We start from the raw sequence: 20,624 nt of genomic DNA on the forward strand, positions 1-20,624 counted from the left end.
ACAAGTTAGAGCTAAATACGAATCCCACCGTTCTATTTTTACAGATGGATCCAAGGACGGCAGCACAGTCTCCAGTGCTGCTGTCATTGGATCCAAAACCGTCTCATCTCGCTTACCAGACCATAGCTCCATTTTCACTGCTGAAGCCAAGGCAATATTAACTGCTTTGGAATATATCCAAAAACAGTACAGTTGTAAACGGTTCATCATCTTTTCAGATTCATTATCGTGTCTACAGGCAATCAAATCTAGCTCTTCGCATAATCCATTCATTTTAGATATTTTAGAATTGTATAATGACCTTGCTACTGGCCAATACGACATCGTCTTTTGCTGGTTGCCCAGTCATGTTGGAATCACGGGTAACACTATGGCTGATGCTGCAGCAAAGGCAGCTCTCAACAAATCTGTGACACCACTTCTACTACCATATAGTGACTATAAACCTGTTATTAGATCCTATATCAAAGACCTAATGCAGAAGAAGTGGGACACTCAAGTGGGTATAAATAAATTACATGCAATCAAAGCAACTATCGGTTATACCTACTTGGGTTGTCAGTCCAGATTTGAAGAGGTCATTTTAAGACGTTGTCGTATTGGCCATTCTCGTTATACTCATGAACATTTACTAAAAGGTGAGGATCCTCCATTCTGCATCCCTTGTGATGAAAGAATCACAGTCAAGCATGTCCTGCTTGACTGTATTGATTTTTCCATCACAAGGGATAATTATTTCCAGGTTTCATCTATGAAGGATCTTTTTAATATAGGTACTCATTTAATTATTGATTTTTTAAAAGAAATAGACTTGATTGATAAATTTTGATATGTATATGATATGTTGTAAAAAGTATATTTTTAATTTGGAAGAATGAATTAATAACTGAGATTGTTAGTGGCTGTACCTTCAAAGGGGGTTGAAGTAACGTAAAATAATTGTCCCCCTGAGAGGGTACATAAGTCCTATTTCATTCAAAGTATTTCTCATTTTCCTTGGTTTTAATCGCAGAATACTTGTTTGTTTTTAAATGCTTTGGCTTAAACTTACTACTAATCACCAGTGACCAGAGGGATGGTGTAAATCCTGCAGGGGTACCATGCAGGAAGCAGATGCACCGTAAGTCCCCATGGTCCCTTGTGTGGTGGCCTAACTTTGGTTGCTGGTGATCTCTAGCCAACTCTTATATTGTATTGTATTGATTAGTCCAAATTTTATAGTTACTTACTAGTTTTATATTTATAGCTGTGATATTCTAGTTATTTTACTGTCCTTTGCCGACAGATTTTATAGGTTATAGTTATGTATTATTACTGTACAACTTGATTTAGTCACGATATGGCTGAAATATTGCCGATGTGACTATAAATCTTAACTCACTCACTCTTTGGCAAATAGCGTAGGTATCCCCTTTGCAGAGCAGTTAGAGTTGATGAAACTAGAATTAGAGGAAAGTAAGTAAGAGGCTCAAAGAGAGGAAAGAAGGATGTAAGATGATCTCAAGCTGAGGCACTTATAAGTCAGTATAGTGTTTAAGATAAATGGTTGTTATCTGTCTTTGATGAGTCTGAAGTACAAGGTTTCTTCAGGCAGTTTGAAAGAATAGCGTCAGAGACATGGCCTGAGACTTAATGGTATATTCTCGTTCAGTCGAAATATTAAGGCAAGGCGACTATAACGTATAAGTCATTGGATGATGGTCACGCCAGAATTTATCTACACAAATGTTTTGATTGGACGGTCAAAGTTCGCTCAGACTTCACCTGACACGACTTTCCATCGTGATGTCCTCAGATCATCATGCAGACAGGTATTGGATCGGAGTAAAAGATCTGACTTTCATGAAATTGGCCCCCACATGTGTCGCGGGTCAAGCAGATGGCAGTAACATCTTATTGTAATATATCCATCACTCCTTGCCGTGTGGTTGCGATATTATGACAAGTACCATGCCATTTTAACAATAAAACTGTTGACTTTTTTATTCAATTTGAGAGCATGTTTATCGTAAAACAAATGCAAAATCCAACGCCTTCTTTTACTCCTCATCTTCTTCAACTAACTTAATACATAAATAACCCGAGACCCTAACACAAGTGCATACATTCGTGACCAACTCGTGTTATATACGGAAAGGGGCGAGTGGTGACGACTGAAGTGCATACCGACCCATCCTGTCCGGATCTAGATAATCAGATTTTCTACATTACCTTTTTAGTGGTATCATGTCTTAATCTTTGCAACTTCGTGACTATGCTTGGTATATCGTGAGAGTGCATGGAGTGATTAGGAATATTATCCGATTCATTTCTTTAGTCATGAAGGCGAGGCCACATGGCCAAAAGTACATTTCATTTTTACAAAAGGCTCTCGAGTGCGCTTGTATATGCTGATATAACAGGCTATTGTTTGTTTGCTTTGTATTAGTTTGTATTAGTTGTATTAACGTGACATAACTTAGTTATACAAAAAAAATATAATTTACAGAATACATTTTCCAAAGTAAATATCCGGGCACAAGAGAGTACATGCATGCAGTTGTATGTTTGATAGACTGGTATATGGCAAGGTGTTCTTGTGCGATTGAACTGAAAATCAGAATAAAGAATTACAAATCAGTAGATAAGAATGTCCAATAACATACACTTTACAGCAAAAGAAAGGCAAGTCAAAAGTTTTGTTTGTGAAATGAAATAATATTTTGCGAAAACAAAGCAGGCAAACGTAAAGGAACGCATTTAAGAGACACTGTTCAATGTTTACGTCATTCATTTTGAGCACGTAGCAGGAACGCAGTCCTTTCGTCTCGATTGACGATTTTTGAACGCTATTCACATGCATAAAAATACGTGCGTCCCCCCTTGTCCATCCCTTACAAGTCACCATAAAAAAAACCATACTCGACTCTGATAAAGGACAGTAAGCATGGTTCGCCCCTGCTGTTGTCATTGGGATGCTACAGGCAACAGCATGAGCGAGGCACTTTGGATGTCATGTGACTATAACCCTATTGTTTTCAAGGCATCAAGAGGCAGTGTCCAAGACGGACCTCTTTCGGGCCGTGGGTCACTACTCAAGCGAGGAACCGTTGTATCCAGGTGTCACATCTTTGTGACCCCTTTGAGGACCCGGGGTAGAAGCTGCGACCCCTTTGCCGTGGGTTGTGCCCCTGGTTCCAGGAGCTGAGTTCCTTTGCCCAACTCACTACTTTGACCATTTCTTCGCCTAGGCGGATGGTAGAATGGGCCCGGTTCTGTCAATCAGCTGGTCAAGCCCTGTGCATAATACTTATTTTATTGCACATACCTGTAGTTTGTTTCTCACAAATGTATTGCTTGGTCTTAGTCTTTGAAAACACTTATGATTGATGTAATATATTGCCTAGAGTCCTATACCAGAAGGCGGTGGCTCATGGGCCAATCTGGTAATGTTGCCTGCTTGATTCTGTATGTCTCTAAATTATTGTTATGGGCACAACCGGCCTGGCAGTAAATTTGGTAGACAAATATAACTATTCATGTCATATGTGCTGAAGTATAATACCCCTGTAGCCCTTCTGTTTTGCATTGTGGATATCGCATGCAATAAAACACCATCATTGTTGACACTCGATCGTGAGTGGGGAGCAGGGGTGCAGAAACACTTTCTTTCATTAGGTCTATAAAACACTGTGGTTAAAACACTTAGATCCTGAAGATGATGAAACTGAAGTACTATTAGATTTCCTGGCTCGATTCATTGTAATCGAAGCATCAGATCATCAGCCCATGAAATTAAATCCGTTTGACATTTCCAAGGCCATCAATGGCTGCTGTGGTTAAGTAAAAAATGTCACCCGCTTCATACTTGTGTAGTGTGTAAGGAGACAGCAATCTGTAAACTTGTTACCAGTCAGCCAATTTGCAAATGTAGAGGTTGCTGTCTCACAAGCTGAGCTCATGTCGAGGCATTGTAACAAACATCGAAACAAAATGACAATGTTATCAAGACATACACATATCTCTTTACTTTTTCACTTTCTAAAATTCCTAAATGTATCAAAGCTGGGTATTTTAATAATGGAGTGGAGGTGTATTTTCCAAACCCTCTCCGATGTTACGAATGTCAAAACATTGGACACGGTGACCTGCAAGACCTGCACCTTCAGCACAGTCTGTGTCCACTGTAGTGGCTCACATGAGAACACTGATTGCACAGATGCCATTAAAAGTGCAAATTGTGATGGGGACCATTTGGCCTCATCAAAACTTTGTCCAGATTTTGCCCTCCAATCAAAAATACTAAAAACACACAAACAATGTCTCTTTTCAGGATGCAAAAAGAATGCTTCTTCTAATTCCTACTTAGCAACAGTACTTCCACACCTATTGCCGACAGCATCCACGGGATGTAAAACAACCATCTCTTGGTTTCGTTATCAGCAGATCCTAGTAGATATAACAGCTCAAACATCTCTAGATGATACAATATGAGCAACATCAGCATCACAGACAGAGGATCTACAATCAACAAGCCTTCACGTGAAACAAAGAACCAGAATCATCAACAGCAAAAACATGAGTACTATTGAAAGGCAACTGCAGCTATGTTTAAAAAAAAATCCATAAATGGTCTTTAGATGTTAAAGGATAAATGATTTTAAATTCTCAACCTCTAATACAAACTATATTCAATTTTGTTGAAAATATAAACCTCACAAAAACCAAGAACTAATGTTATTGACACCCCAATTATATTTGTAAAAGAAGCTTAAATTTGTAGGCATAACAGTTTTATCATGATTGGACCTTTCTGATCCACATTAGATACTTAATAAACAAATGTCTGAAGGCCTTTGATTGAATAAATATTGTCTCCAATTCCAAGTGGAGTGTGGATATAAAAACAATACAGAACACTGATCCGCTCTAAACTTGATTATGGCTCAAGCGTTTATGGTGGAGCCTATAAAAGTATTTAAAAATAGTGGACACCGTTCATCATCAAAACCTGAAGCTTTGCCTTGGTGCCTTCAGACATCTCCTGTCAATAGCCTGTGGAGGCTGATGAGCCATCCCTCTAACAATCATTACAATACACCACAAATCAATGTAATCTAGCTTATGAGGATCTGTATCATAAGAAACAATCCCTTATTCAGCCCCGGGCATAAGAGTAAAACCTGAAATGTCTGCTGCAATAACATATCTCCGACCCAACTTCTGTCGTTTCCTACGTGGCATCTGGTGAAGCCACAGGTAGATTTTTCATCAACAAAATTAAAGAACCAGACCCTAATCAACTAATACGAGTATATCAGAAAGAATACAATCACTTACAAAACACCTACAATACTTACAGATCTATATTTACAAATGGATCCAAGGATGGTGATGTGGTTGCAAGGGCCACTTTAATTGGATCAAAAACATTATTACCAAATGACAAGTCAGAATCAAACGCCTTTATTACAGCTCTAAAGTATGTAAATACTCATTCTAAAAATAAGCAGTTCACAATTTTCTGATTCTCTTTCCTATCAACAACCACTTTTACATGGAATATTAGAATTAAAAAAACCATCGTCTTTTGTTGGCTGCCAAACCATGTTGGAATCATTGGTAACTCAATGGCTGCTGCTGCTAAAGCAGCACTCACCAAATCTGTGACACCACTTCTAATTCAACAGCGATTACAAACCTGTAATTACATGTTGATCTAATGCAAAAGAAGTGGCACACCCAAGTAGATATTAACAAATTGCACCAAATAAAACCAACAATCGGTTACACTTGGATTTGAAGAGATCATTTTCAGACGATGTCCTATTGGCTATTCGAGATATAGACATGAGTATTTACTGAAAGGTGTGGATCCTCCGTTTTGTATCCCTTGTGATTAGAGAGTCACGGTCAAGCATGTCCTGCTTGACTGTGTTGAATTTTCCATCAAAATGGATAAATATTTCAGGGCAACATCATTAATGGATCTTTGTAATAATGTTCCACCTCATTTAATAATTAGGTTCTTAAATGAAATTGAACTGATTGATAAATATTGAATTTATGTACATATTTACCATTTTTTAGTATCAGTAGTGTGTAACTTGTAAATGAGATTGTTAGTGTGGCTGTATCCTCAATGGTGGTTGAAGTACTGTAAAATTCTTGTCCCCCTGAGAGGGAGTAAAAGTATGTTTATTTCTTTCATCTTTGCAGTCGTAGAATAAATGTTTGTTATCACAGACGTCGAAGGGCATGTCTTCACTGGCGTCGAAGCCAATGTCATTACAGGCGTCGGTGTTGATGTCACCACTGGCGTCGGAGGTGATGTCGTCACTGGTGTTGGAGCTGATGTCATCGCAGCTGTTTCCTCCGACATTAAGCTGACATGCCTGATATAACTGGAGTACTGTTCAAAGCGGCGTTAAACCCAACTAACTCACTCTCAGCAAAATAATCAGTATCCGAGTGTATTCTGATAAATTGAACACACACTGGAGACCGCCTGCGTGGTCCAGTGGTAGAGCGTCTACCCGGAGAGCGGAAGATCGGGGGTTCGATCCCCGGCCACGTCAAACCAAAATACGTTATAAGATGTACTTGTGTTGTTACCGTGCCAAGGACTGGCCGGTTCGGAGTCAGTATACTGTGTCTGAGTGGTGTCATGTTAAACTTTTGTATCACAGTGGGCTAGCATTAAAAGATCGACATAAGTCCAGACAGGCGAGTTCACATATAACATACCCAAGGGACGCAACTTTACACAGCGATTTGGTCGAGTCGAGGTGAAGCATTTGGACGATCATATCTGATTTGCACTTATCCAGAAAACGAATGTAATCGGGTATATCCGAATGCAGAATAATATAGCACACACGCAGACACACGCAGACAAACGCACACACGCACGCACACACACACACACACACACACACACACACACACACACACACATAAACACATTCATAGAAAAAATGAAATAACAATGATTTTGCTTCATGTGGAAATAACAATTGGGCAAGCTTTGCAATCACTGCAGTAAGCTGGCTTCAGCATGTCATATATAACGAAGAGGATTTAATGAAAATTAAATGAAGGATAGAATACCACGTAAACAATGTCAAATAAGTAAATATTCTGAAGTCACCTGTTCAGGAGGCGTTTTCTTGGCTGTCACTTCCGGTGGTACGGAATGTCCACAGTGGCGTGAAACATTCGTGCTGGGCATGCGCAGTTTGTCGTTGTGCCTCGTTCGGAAGTCAACGCCGTTGATGACCATGTTTTACTTCGCCCATTCCAACTGTGCGATCATAGTTGGCATGGTTGTGGATAGAGCACACACCCCTTTAAGGAGACACACACACTCCTTTAGTATCAAGAATTGACTTCAATATATTTATCGTTTATGGAGGTGTGAAGGTAAAAGCCGGTATGAAACTCCGCTTAGCCTAGCTCGGTTTATGGGATTAAACAAGGACTGTTCGACTGAGACGGTTGTACACTGTGTCCTAGAGGGTATACTGTGTCTGAGTGGGGTATACTGTGTCCTAGAGGGTATACTGTGTCTGAGTGGGGTATACTGTGTCTGAGTGGGGTATACTGTGTCTGAGTGGGGTATACTGTGTCTGAGTGGGGTATTTATGTGAAAACTGTGGCATGGTATCTAAGTGTGCGCGCACACACACACGTGCATTCACATCGCTATATGTCTGCAATGATATCACCCGAAAAGGTTGATCTATATATATAACTTTCATTTAGCACTTTAATATTGAAATGGCGGATGATTTCAAGTGTAATATTAACGCGGGTCCAAAGGTAAGATTTTATCATGAATACCCCACTCAGACACAGTGCACTAACACCTAGCTCACCTCTTAATGTCAATTGGGCGGTCGGGTAGCCTAGTGGTTAAAGCGTTCGCTCGTCATGCCGAAGACCCGGGTTCGATTCCCGACATGGGTACAATGTGTGAAGCCCATTGTGTCCCCCGCCGTAATATTGAAAAATACGGCGTAAAACCATACTCATTCACTCTTAAAGTCAAGCGCCAGCCAGGGTGACAACAAATCTTTTAACCTCTACTGGTATGAAGCGGACGGGGATCGAGCAATCAAGTTTTCGCTCTCCAATCTGAGGCTTAATCCACTGCGCTGCCTGGCGCTCGGTTAGTGGGTTTAAACAAGGACTGGTCGGCTCGGACTATACTACATGTGTCCTAGTCGGGTAGATTGTGTCTCAGAAGCGTAGTTATGTGAAGACGGTGGCATGGTATCTCAGTGCGCCAGCACTTTAAAACCAACATTAGTCCGGACTAGTAAAAGCAGCCACACACCTATACAGCCAATCTGTGGTCATAAGATTGCAGTCAGAATTTACGGAACATGAGCGCCGGCCAAGTATAAGGTTGTTTTGCAAAACTAAGGACACTGCGAGACACTCCTGTCTCCGATTGGGACAGAAATATGTATCTGTTATAGAGTAACAGTTTAACTTGACCACTGTCCCATACACCATCGGAAACAGTACTGACCTCACTCTCAGGAGCGCACTGTCGTTCTCCTGTAGCGTCAAATCATTTTCAACTTTTAGCCTTTTTCTTTTAGCTCGTGAGTATGGCCACTCAACGATTATGCTAATGGACTACCCCTTGACTAAAGGTTCCTAGAGTGGATATCATAATGAACTTCTTGAGAGCAAAGTGTATTACGGGTAGCCAGTGAGCGCTAGTTAATATCACAGTGAGACTTACCTCATCGTGCCACGTTTAGCATCACTTGTATTTTCTACACATATGTCCAAACTGTTAGTTATAACTATGGTGACCTGTGCAGAACGGGATTTCCATTGTGACGTATATAGGCCACGTGTTACTTTAGATATTCCAGCCTTTGGGTATCACTCGCTGACTTCCTTTAATTTGTTTTGTGTTGTTGAGGAGTGAGTGAGTATGGTCTACGCCGCTTTTAGCAATATTCCAGCAATATCATGGCGGGGGACACCAGAAATGGGCTTCACACCTTGTACCCATGTCGGGAATCGAACCCGAGTCTTCGGTGTGACGAGCGAACGCCCCTTTGTTGAAGAGTATATACATTTAAGAATCTCAGGAATTTCAAAATGTTTAAACTCACACACGACCACAACACTAATTTCGAAATACTGCGATAAGAATTTAAATATATATGCTAATGTTTGTCATGCTTTAGTAATCTATCACCAGTTGTATATCTGGTAAGATAAGGTATGCGATTTAGAAGCCCCAAAATAGAACCATTTACTATTCACTATCGAAAAATGATAACTCATTTGATAACCTGAAGCGTAAAGAGTTGTGAGTCTTGCAGGTGCTATTAACGGCGATAATATATACAGACCGGGTAGGAATGTAAAAACAACTTCTGTTTATCTCTCAAATGGGCGCCTTTAGATAGAAGAACGCTATATAAGACCGTACAGTTTTGCTAGAGGTGTTGGCACAGCGATTCAACTATGGTAAGTACAGGCGGCCAAACATTGTATACTCATATGGGATTCGAACCCCGATCATCTGGGTGACGAGTTGACGCTTAAACTACTCTTTTACCCGACTAGAGTGAGTGAGTGAGTTGAGTTTGACGTGACTTTGAATAGTATTGCAGTTATATCACTAAGCGTCAGCGTAATGGGAGGAACGGCTAAAGTGATGCAAGTTCATGTAGTCAGTTGATGTAGCTGCGGGAACCGTATCTCTGTGGTGCTCCGTGTAAACAATTTTGATATTGGCATGTTACACAGACCTACGGGCTGTCACATACTGTTTTCCTAATAAATCCAAATCCACATCTGCACTGCTCTTCACATGCTCCCGCAAAGCGCATGCGTCGTGACCTTAAGACAAATGCAGATTCACTTCCGGAGAGACTTGCCTTCAAGTACGAGTACGGTAAACTACGTTTATAACGAACACGCTTATAACGATTTTCCGGATAAAACGAACTGTTTCTTGATCCCGTCCTTCTTGTGTATATATGTTGTACTTATGCTTATAATGAACTACGGTTGTAACAAATTGAAATAAGTGGTTCCCTTTGAGTTCGTTATAACCGTAGTTTACTGTACTTGTATTTTACCGCTTGGAAGAAACCGAAAGACGCTACATGTATTCCAGAGAAACCAAGAATCAAGTCGTGTCTGATTAATGTGGATGAAATCCTAAAGTAGCGCAGGTTGTACAAGTTGACTGCGATCATAGTACCAGTGACAAACCAAAGATAATCAACCAGGGCCACGCAAACTTCAAAACGTCCAGAATAGCAACATGTACCAAAACAATGCGATGACCACAACTAATTGTTTATTTAAATATCATTATTAATTACATGTACTCAGATGCTTCTCTGATGGTTCACTGGTTGTTCTTGAAGGAGAAAAAACATAGGCAAACTCATTAAAATCAGATCTTTTACTCCGATACGACACCTCCGTGCTTCAATATCTGAGGTTACCTCCATTGTAAGTCGGGGCGGTCGAGTAGCCTGGTGGTTAAAGCGTTCGCTCGTCACGCCGACGACTCGGGTTCGATTCCCGTCATGGGTACAATGTGTGAAGCCCATTTCTGGTGTCCCCCGCCATGATATTGCTTGAATATTGCTGAAAGCGGCGTAAAACCATACTTACTCACTCCGTTTGGAGTCTCGGTACGAGTGAGCGAAACATTCAAACTAGTACATCCGATTTAATATATGTATCCTGAAAACGAAGCAAAATACTAATCCGAAAGTAGAAAGTCTAACGTCCCTTTATATTGTTTTGGATATTTTATACATCCTGTCGTTTCTGGGCGCCATGGCACCCTTTAGGGAGTACCATTGAAGGAATAATTGTCTTCTATGTGGGTTTTCTTTCGTAAATTTCCGAATCTATGTGGTTAAAAAAATGTCGAAATGGTGATTGTCGATGAAAGTTCACCTGATACGACCTTCTATGGATCTGATTTGAATGAGATTAAATATGAAGGCTAAGTGCATTGTGTGAGGAAATAACAAAGTCATGTTCCATGTTTCCAGATCCGCTACGCCAGTTTCGCCTTGTTGGTCTTGATTGGGTACGCGTATGGGAATGTGCGCCACACCACCACCACACCCTTCCCACATGTCGACCTTCAGGGCAGGATTGATAACTTCCACGTCCGGATGGAGCAGATCATGCGCCAGATGATGATGCAGCAGTTGTACGTGGAGGAAAGAATCCGATCTGACGGGCAGTCTGGGGTCAAACAGATCAGACAATACCATGACGGCACAAGACCCTATTATTCTGAGACGCACACATACAAGTGAGTCAGTCAGACAGATGGTGCCACGATGGTACAAGACCTTATTATGCTGAGACACACCTTCATGGTAGATCAGTCAGAAAGATGGTGCCACGATGGTACAAGACCTTATTATGCTAAGACACACCTTCATGGTAGATCAGTCAGAAAGATGGTGCCACGATGGTACAAGACCTTATTATGCTGAGACACACCTTCATGGTAGGTCAGTCAGAAAGATGGTGCCACGATGGTACAAGACCTTATCATGCTGAGACATACCTTCATGGTAGGTCAGTCAGAAAGATGGTGCCACGATGGTACAAGACCTTATTATGCTGAGACACACCTTCATGGTAGGTCAGTCAGAAAGATGGTGCCACGAGGGTACAAGACCTTATCATGCTGAGACATACCTTCATGGTAGGTCAGTCAGAAAGATGGTGCCACGATGGTACAAGACCTTATTATGCTGAGACACACCTTCATGGTAGGTCAGTCAGAAAGATGGTGCCGCGATGGTACGATACCTTATCATGCTGAGACACACCTTCATGGTAGATCAGTCAGAAAGATGGTGCCACGATGGTTCGAGACCTTTTTATGCTGAGACAGACCTTCATGGTAGATCAGTCAGAAAGATGGTGCCACGATGGTACAAGACCTTATCATGCTGAGACACACCTTCATGGTAGGTCAGTCAGAAAGATGGTGCCACGATGGTACGAGACCTTTTTTGCTGAGACAGACTTCATGGTAGATCAGTCAGAAAGATGGTGCCACGATGGTACAAGACCTTATCATGCTGAGACACACCTTCATGGTAGGTCAGTCAGAAAGATGGTGCCACGATGGTACGGGACCCTATTATGCTGAGACATACCTTCATGTTAGATCAGTGAGAAAGATGTGCCACGATGGTTCGAGACCTTATTATGCTGAGACAGACCTTCATGGTAGGTCAGTCAGAAAGATGGTGCCACGATGGTACAAGACCTTATTATGGTGAGACATACCTTCATGGTAGGTCAGTCAGAAAGATGGTGCCACGATGGTACAAGACCTTATTATGGTGAGACATACCTTCATGGTAGGTCAGTCAGAAAGATGGTCCCACGATGGTACAAGACCTTATTATGGTGAGACATACCTTCATGGTAGGTCAGTCAGAAAGATGGTGCCACGATGGTACAAGACCTTATTATGCTGAGACACACCTTCATGGTAGGTCAGTCAGAAAGGTAGTGTGATGACGGTACGAGGCCCTATCATGCTGAGACGCACCATCAGTCGGGTCAATGAGAAAGAAAGTGCCATGATGGTACAATACCCTATCATTCTAAGAAACACCTTCAGGTTTGTCAGTCAGAAAGATAGTGCCATGACGGCACGACACCCTATTATTCTGAGACGTACACCTTCAGGTAGGTCAGTCAGGTCAGATTATGCGATGAAGGTAGGAGGCCACTCACTTACTCACTCCGATCGTAAAGATCTCGAGAACGTTCAAATGAGAAAGAGTATTCCAATTGTACATTAACGTCAAATAGGATCTGTCTACATTGGAAGAGCCTCCGGATCCCCTTTTGACCCTTTGTTATTTACGGAAGAGACACAGATAATACAAGTACTGCTCGTCCCATCTTAAGGAATAAAGGGATTCCAAATTCCAATGATTCAATAGTATTTGAATGGCTGACCAAGCCAATGATTGAATAAGCAGTTATTTTTGTAAACTTATTTATTTATAAGAACTGACTTGGATGTATAATAGTGAAAACTGGTCTTCACGCTTTTACTTAAATCCACTAGGCTAAGCGTATTTTCGCAGCTGGACATACTGGTGTTTACCCTCACACCCCCGTGAACGGTTAATATATTGAAGTCAATTCTTGATACTTAAGGAGTGTGTGTCTCTCCTTAAAGGGGTGTGTGCTCTATCCACAACCATGCCAACTATGATCGCACCGTTGGAATGGGCGAAGTAAACATGGTCATCAACGGCGTTGACTTCAGAACGAGGCACAACGACTACAAACTGCGCATGCCAAGCACGAATTCTTCAATGTTTCAAGCCATGACGGACATTCCGTTCCCTGGTGTACCACCGGAAGTGACGGCCAAGAAAACACTCGTAGAACAGGTATGTGACTTCAGAATATTAACTTATTTGACATTGTTAACGGAGTATATTATCTTTCATTTAATTTTCATTAAATCCTCTTCATTATATATTGACACACTGAAGCCAGCTTACAAACTGCAGTGATTGAAACGTTTGCCCTATTTTATTTTCAAATGGAGCAAAATAATTGTTTTTCATGTTTTCTCTGAATGAATCAATGATTGAATGAATGAACGAATGAACGAATGAACGAATGAATGAATGAATGAATGAATGAATGAATGGTCATCTAGGAGTCAATGTATTGTGTCAGAGTCGAGTATTCATGTTAAGATCTCACATTAGGACCCTCGGTAATTATATATGAGCAACCATCAACAAAGGGGTAAGATGACTCACAATCAGCCATGTCATAGCGCCTGACCGCTGCAACCTCTTTGGCGACAAGCACGAGATACTAGAACCTTTGCTGACCTATTGCTGGGAACTATTAATAGAATAATTCGTATTGTAGTAATATTAACGGTCTGCCCGATGACCACCATCCGTTACCTAAATAGTTTTTCGGGCCTCAATGGGGCAGTGATATAATTCTTGATTTCACCCATACCGCATCCCTCCACATATAGTTCCAATAAAGAAAAGCTTTACACATTGGTATAAAAAGTATCCATGAAGAAAAGGGATATGCAAAGGTTAGTTTAATATAGAAAGAAGGTATGCAACTGGATATCAAGCAACATTTCACATAAAAAAGGTGTGTAATGTAATAGTCACGTGAACGCGTGAAACTAGTGAAACCAGTTCCAATATGGCTTCTTCTCAATGCTGGCCGAGCTGACCTGCGGGATTGAGGTGAGCCATGTGCTATGAACTCGTCTGTTTCAACACTTGCCTTGCCTTTGCAAGTGTTTGTGACGCGTGCCACAGAGGGGCAGGATAGCAAAGATCTGATATTATCACTGTTTGATACACAACATGCACACTTGCTTTTGATGTGGTCGGAGTCGTGCAGCTGCCTCTACGTTTTGCGGAGATTTCTTTTGACAATAGAAATGTTACTTTGATCTATTCCACTATCGTCTTACACAGGTGGCGGAAATGAGAGAATGGTTCCGAGCCTGGAATGACCAGGACCATAGCACTCGAGACTACAGGAAGTACTTTAAACCCGTCCTGTGTTACATGGAAGCAGCATGGACGATGGACACCGAACACTTCTCCGAGCCCTTCAGCAGCGACCGACACGCCATCGACGCAACCAGCTGGCTGGATCTTCAGGAAAAGGTCAGGTTCACATCCTACTCCGGGAGCAAGAACGTCAATGAGAACTTCGCCTATCTCCCTACCGCAATCATGGAAGTAGTAAACGGCACTCCAGAGTTCGCCCAGTGGAACTACCGTATTCTGTGTCATCCACTGAAGAAAAACATTCCCTTGAAGTACTTCCATGTCGTAGATGACCTCTCTTCAAGACTTCCTCATGGTGAGACCATGCGTGAGTTCAGTGAAAGTCGGTCAGGGCGATTTTCTCTCTACGATGAGGATGGGTAAGTAAGTGCATGTCGCTTGAATGTCCAATATATTTTCTTAAAACGTTATGCCTATTTTGTTTTATGTTCTCACTTTCACGACCCTCCCTTACAGTAGTAAAGCCTACACAAGCTTGCTTGTAAACTGTTTTGACTTTTCGGTAGATTTCACTCCTTTCGCGTTCTAAATCAAAGGAAGTAGCCCTTTCAAGGATTTTTATGTCCGGCCAATTTTGTTTTTATATTTGGATATTTGTTTAGAAACTTTTTATTGTTGCATGTTTGTCATATTTATAAAACGTTTGAGAAAAGAAAGAACAATGTCGCCTGTTTTTATAACCCTTCATTGATTTCCTCTCTAGAATGGAATTACTATCATGATAATATGGATACTATAAAAATCAAAGCAAAAATATATATGGTTTATGTAGCTAGAGGCCACAACGCTACTATTAACACAGACAATATGTTATAATAACAATCCCTGATTTATCATTAGAACAGTGCAGTGACGGATTATGAGTGAGTGAGTTGGTTTAAGGCAGCTTTGGACACTATTTCAGTTATATTATGACCTGTCAGATTTCTTTGGCAATACCAAAGGGCACAGGTACAATGCCGAATAACAAAACCGGTGCAAATCTGCCAACGAGCCATCGAGCAGCTGCTTGTAGCACGGATAAAGGCACAACTTGTGACGCCATAGGCTATACGACGTAATGTATGTCTTGGGTCAACAGTTCACATCTTCCCGAGGCAAGGGAGTTAACTGACTGTAAAAGGCTGGAATTTCTGGGCTATTACAATTATGTCCCTTCTATGCCCCTCCTATTGACCAATCAGATTCCACTTCTCATATCACTTACATTTGCTTCAAACAAAATGGCGGCGCCCATTGAAGACGATCTGATCCATAATCAAACCTATATTGTGATAAAACGCGTCTTACTTCGCGAAGTGCATCAAATCTGTTGAGTACCTTGATTAATTACATGAAAAGATTTGGAAAATATCTGTCGACGCCGATTTAGCGGTACACATGCTTTGCAAATCCTGCAATCGACCGAAATCTGCACGTCACTTTCCGAAACGGTTGTCGATTTAGCTACACGATTTTGATTGGACTATGCAGAGACTCGTTAGTTCAGCCAAAATATTACTCCATAATTCCAACCTAGTTCGGCAAGGGTGGAAACTGGACTTTTATAGTCAGTTAACACCCTTGCCTTGGGAAGGTGATAGTGTAAGGCCAGTATGATTTATGCTTCCGCTTTAAAAATCTCTGTATACTTTTTAAGAATGTTTGTACGCATCAGTCTTTCTACATCTTCTATCAGCGGGAAGACCTACTCGCTCATGGACGACTTGATGAGTGAAATTCCCGGCAAGGACAACTACCAGGCCAATCTGACGGAGGACGTCTTCGGCGAGCTACTGTACGACGCCTCAAAGACAGACGATACACCCCTTAACACAGGTATGTTCCCCTGACCTGTTACTATTGCTTCAAGTTATATTTTCTTTCACATTTCTTCTCTTTGAAAGTGTCAAAGATTGTAATTGGGACCCATAAGGAAATACTGGTTTTCAGCGAACCATTTGCGCCCCTCGTGGTTTATTCTCCTTGCAGTGTTTTATTGAACGATAAACAATTCCCACTCGTCGTGCACTTCTTAAATATTACGATGGGGTAAGCACAAAATGGAATGTTGGGAATCGAATCCTGATCTTGTTTGTGACGAGCGAACACTTTCACCGCTAGGCTACCTCTATGCACAAAATGGATCACACATTATTTCCATATTGGGAAACTTAATCTGATCTTCTGTGTGTAGAGCGAACACTTTGACCGAAAGAAATGGACAAAACCCATTCCACAGTCTCTACTAAAAACAGTGTCGATTGCACGATTCCGACTATATCATAAGCATGTGTTTATAAATCACTGTCAAATAGACTAGTGATGACTTGTGATGATATTTCATGCTTTACATAACGGTACAATTCTGTCTCAAATAAATGTGGTGTTATGATGAGCACGGATATAGGGTATATATTACCTTACGGTCATAGAGACCAGAGTGACACTTTGAAGTGACCGGTGTTTCCAGGTTAATATGAATATCCGCGCTGAAAGTTGAACGGTGATATAACTTTTGATTTGATTTGTGACGTCATATTCCAGTACAATTTGCAGATAATGTCTCAATCGAGAAGGATCCTATTTTGAAATAAAACTGTCCTCAGGCCAATAACATGTGGTCACAACGCAGTATCATGTGACTATAAACAAACAAGGCTGGCGTCTAGCTATAATAAGAGGAACTGAGTCTGCATCACAAACATATTGTTTTCCTAGGCAAAGCTGTGCAATGAATGAACTAAGGCAAAGGTATTATATTACTTGACTTTCACTTACCTTCTGCTATTCATAGGAGTAACAACGGGAGTACTCGGTATGCGTACGTAAAGGTGATTGTAAGGGCGCTTCCAGTGGAAGCTAATTTGGCACTCCTTGTGGTCTAATCTTAAATTGCTTGCCATTATCTATATTTCTCTAGGTTACTACCACCGGTGGTACAAGGTGGGGAAAAGTGGATCTCCAAAAGAGGTCGCGCATCGTGGTTTCTCCGACCGGAACCTGTGGGTGGCGCAGACCACCCAGCCCCGCGTTGCCCCCATGAGTGTGGATCAATGCACACTGGACCCTGTCTCACAAAACAAGGTTTGGCAATTCTTAAATTTTAAACGATACTTAACATGGATACAAATATGTTTAGTACTAACTGACAATTCGCCATAACCCGAATTCTTTGTTTTTCCTGAATTGACTTGTACTTTGTACATTTTTAAGAAGTAGAAATGGGTGTCCGGTTGTAACAACGTTCGTTTGTCGCGCCGAATCCCAGGTTCGATCCCCCACATAGGTACAATGTTGTAATAACATTCTCGGCGTGCCCCGCTGTGGGTGTGCTGTTTTAAGCGGCGTAAATCTAACTCACTGATGCACTTTTTAAGGCCCAGGGAATATCGGTTTTTGTTGTATGTTTAGACGTGCCAGTCCTGGACCCGGCGCTACACGTACGCCGTACCCCTCGAAGTGATCTACTTGAGCCCCTTATACAGCTGGAACCCACACGATCTGGAGTTCTGGCCAAGAGGATCCCAGGCTTTTGAAATCCAAAGGGTGGGAGGCAAGACGAACGACACGGCATACAACGGTACTGGTTTCAAGACCTTCTACCACACACCTGTTGAATTCTTCACGGGCAAGGAAGTGGCCAGGGATCCTGCTGACACCACCAAGAGCGGTGTTGGGATGCTGGACAAACACGGGAAGGTGCAGCTAGTAGGGGCTTCGGGCACTAGGATCTTCCTTCCAAATATCCCGGGGGTAGGGACACTGAGGATGCGGTACCCCATCGTGCCTGTCCATGGAGAGGGTTCTGGGGTGTGGAAGGAGCTTGACGCTCTCAAAGACATGGTGATGGACATGGAAAAATACAAGGGACTCTTTGAGAATCCTCCAAACCTCTCCGGCTCCAGCAACGTCACTGACTCCGCTGAGGTCAGAAAACGTTACCTTCATTAAATATTGCCATTTTTTTTTACATGCAGGTGAGGTAGAATATAGGTGCATGTAGATACAAGTGGGGGTGGGGGTGTAGATGGTGCATGCTAATGTAGCTTCTCCACTTGTATCAACCCCGGGACCACCTCCGTGCTGTAGTGGATAGAGCGTCTGCCCGGAGAGCAGAAGGTCGGTGGTTCCAGGTTAAATGGATACCCTGCCCGGCACCCGGCACCCGGCACCCGGTACTAACGGGGTGAAACAAGGACTGGTCGGCTCGGAGTCAGTATACTTTGTCTGAGTGGGGTATTCATGTTAAAACTGAAGCATGGTATCTCAGTAGGCTAATGACGATTTTTTATTGCTAGCCCACTGAGATACAATGATGCAGTTTAACATGAATACCCAACTCAGACACAGTATACTGACCCCGAGCCGACCAGTCCTTGTTTTAGTCCCTTAATGCCAAGCGCCAGGCAGGATAACAAGAGGTACCATCTTTTAATGTCTTTTGGTATGACTGTGGCGGGGATCGAACCCCGGACCCTCCGCTCTCCAGCGGACGCTCTGCCACTAGACCACGGAGCCGGTGTTATGGAATATGAAGACCCGTCATTGGCTGAATTTACGGGTCTCACTTGCATCAACTGAAGTTATCAAAAGTTAAAGTCGTTTAATTGTGAACTTAAATACCATATGATGTTGTTTAGGCATCAAGGATCGTCCAGGCGTCCAAGTCGCTGCTTTCGTTGTGCAGAGCTGCGTCCCTTAGTAGAACCAGGATCAGGCACCTTGACTTTAATCCTTGGTAACGCACACAATACGACACCAAACTCTGGGTTCCACTAAATATGAAAGTGGTAAACGTCCAGACTTACCTCGGGCTTTCCTCCCACGCGAAGCTGACTCAATCAAACTCATGCTGTGTGAAAAGAAATCGCATATCACTCTCATAGAAACATGGGTGAGTGAGTTTGCTTTAAAGCCGCTTTGAACAGTGTTACAGTTAAAAATAGCCAATCAGCTTTATGTGGGTAGAAAGCCCGAAGTGATGCAGGTCTCAGACGTTTACCACTTCGATGAAACCACATGCCTGGCAGTGGAGCAGACAGACCTAGATAAACAACCGTGTCGAACTGGAATTCGAAGCCACTATCATATGTTCCTGGTGTGTCCAAGGGGCGCAACTCTGCCCTGCGATTTAGGGCGCCTTAAACGACTGGGCCACCCGTGACCCCACTCCTAGAAGAAGAATGACAGTCATTTGCTGTAACTTTAATAACATCTTAACTGTAACAGTTTGAATATCACGGATGGTGTAATATTTATGACGTCATTGTATTATCCAGATGACGTTACACCTGAGAACCGGCGTCGCAACCAAGAATCCACCAGGTCCACACGTCCATGACGTCTTCTTGTCCCACGACGTTCAGGATACCTTGAAATCTGGAGGTCACACAAGGATTTTCACAGGCGAAGCTCTAGGTCACACCCATCAGCTGCTGATTGGCTACCGCAACACGTACACCATCATGCAGTGTGACGGAAGCCAGGTCTGCTGGGATGGCCATCCTTCCACTTTGTATCCAGTAGACTAGCCACCTGGTGAGGTGATGAATAAATTGCATGCAAATACTAACCATTGTGTAGGAGACATTTATACAGGACTGAGTGCGTATGTTTTTTTATCCGCTTTTGGTGATATTCCAGCAATATCACGGCGGGAAGCCAGAAATGGGTTTCACACGATCATAAAGCAATGCGTCGTACATCCGATTGTATTTGCTGGCGACTATTAACGTCATAGGAAATCGGGAATAGCTAATATTGTAGTTCTCAGGGTGAGTATGGTTTTACGCCGATTTCAGCAATATTCCAGCAATACCACGGCGGGGGACACCATAAATGGGCTTCACACACTGTACCCATGTTGGGATTCGAACCCGGGCCTTCTTTGTGACGTGAGAATGCTCGCTTTAACCTTGGTCAGAAATTGCATCAGTGCGACTGACTGTGTGTTTGGTCTAACTCCGCTTTAAAGATTTTTTTACTTGTTTCATGGCGTGCAAGCAGAGATGTTTTATCAATATTGGCTAATTGGGGATTTGAAGCCAT

The 20,624-nt window shown here is 42.2% G+C and overlaps 1 protein-coding gene across 1 annotated transcript; it reads left to right on the forward strand.

The window, feature by feature from the left end:
• The first annotated feature begins 9,376 nt into the window (after positions 1 to 9,376).
• Positions 9,377 to 20,148, forward strand: LOC124152227. Its single transcript, XM_046525086.2, has 8 exons — positions 9,377 to 9,477; positions 11,031 to 11,299; positions 13,205 to 13,421; positions 14,496 to 14,953; positions 16,273 to 16,412; positions 17,497 to 17,660; positions 17,988 to 18,503; positions 19,856 to 20,148. Exons 1-8 carry the CDS (start codon positions 9,475 to 9,477, stop codon positions 20,105 to 20,107), a joined length of 2,019 nt encoding a protein of 672 aa, XP_046381042.1. The 5' UTR covers positions 9,377 to 9,474; the 3' UTR covers positions 20,108 to 20,148.
• The last annotated feature ends 476 nt before the right edge of the window (positions 20,149 to 20,624 follow it).

This window comes from Haliotis rufescens, unplaced genomic scaffold (genome assembly GCF_023055435.1).
Source record: "Haliotis rufescens isolate VD_foot unplaced genomic scaffold, xgHalRufe1.0.p SCAF_4, whole genome shotgun sequence".
In the NCBI taxonomy this organism is placed as follows: domain Eukaryota; kingdom Metazoa; phylum Mollusca; class Gastropoda; order Lepetellida; family Haliotidae; genus Haliotis; species Haliotis rufescens.

Bases quoted from the DNA above. Each gene is read 5' to 3' on its own strand.
- LOC124152227 (XM_046525086.2), top strand. The intron at 16,413-17,496 runs GTATGTTCCCCT...ATATTTCTCTAG, and splicing joins CGATACACCCCTTAACACAG to GTTACTACCACCGGTGGTAC. The intron at 18,504-19,855 runs GTCAGAAAACGT...TGTATTATCCAG, and splicing joins ACGTCACTGACTCCGCTGAG to ATGACGTTACACCTGAGAAC.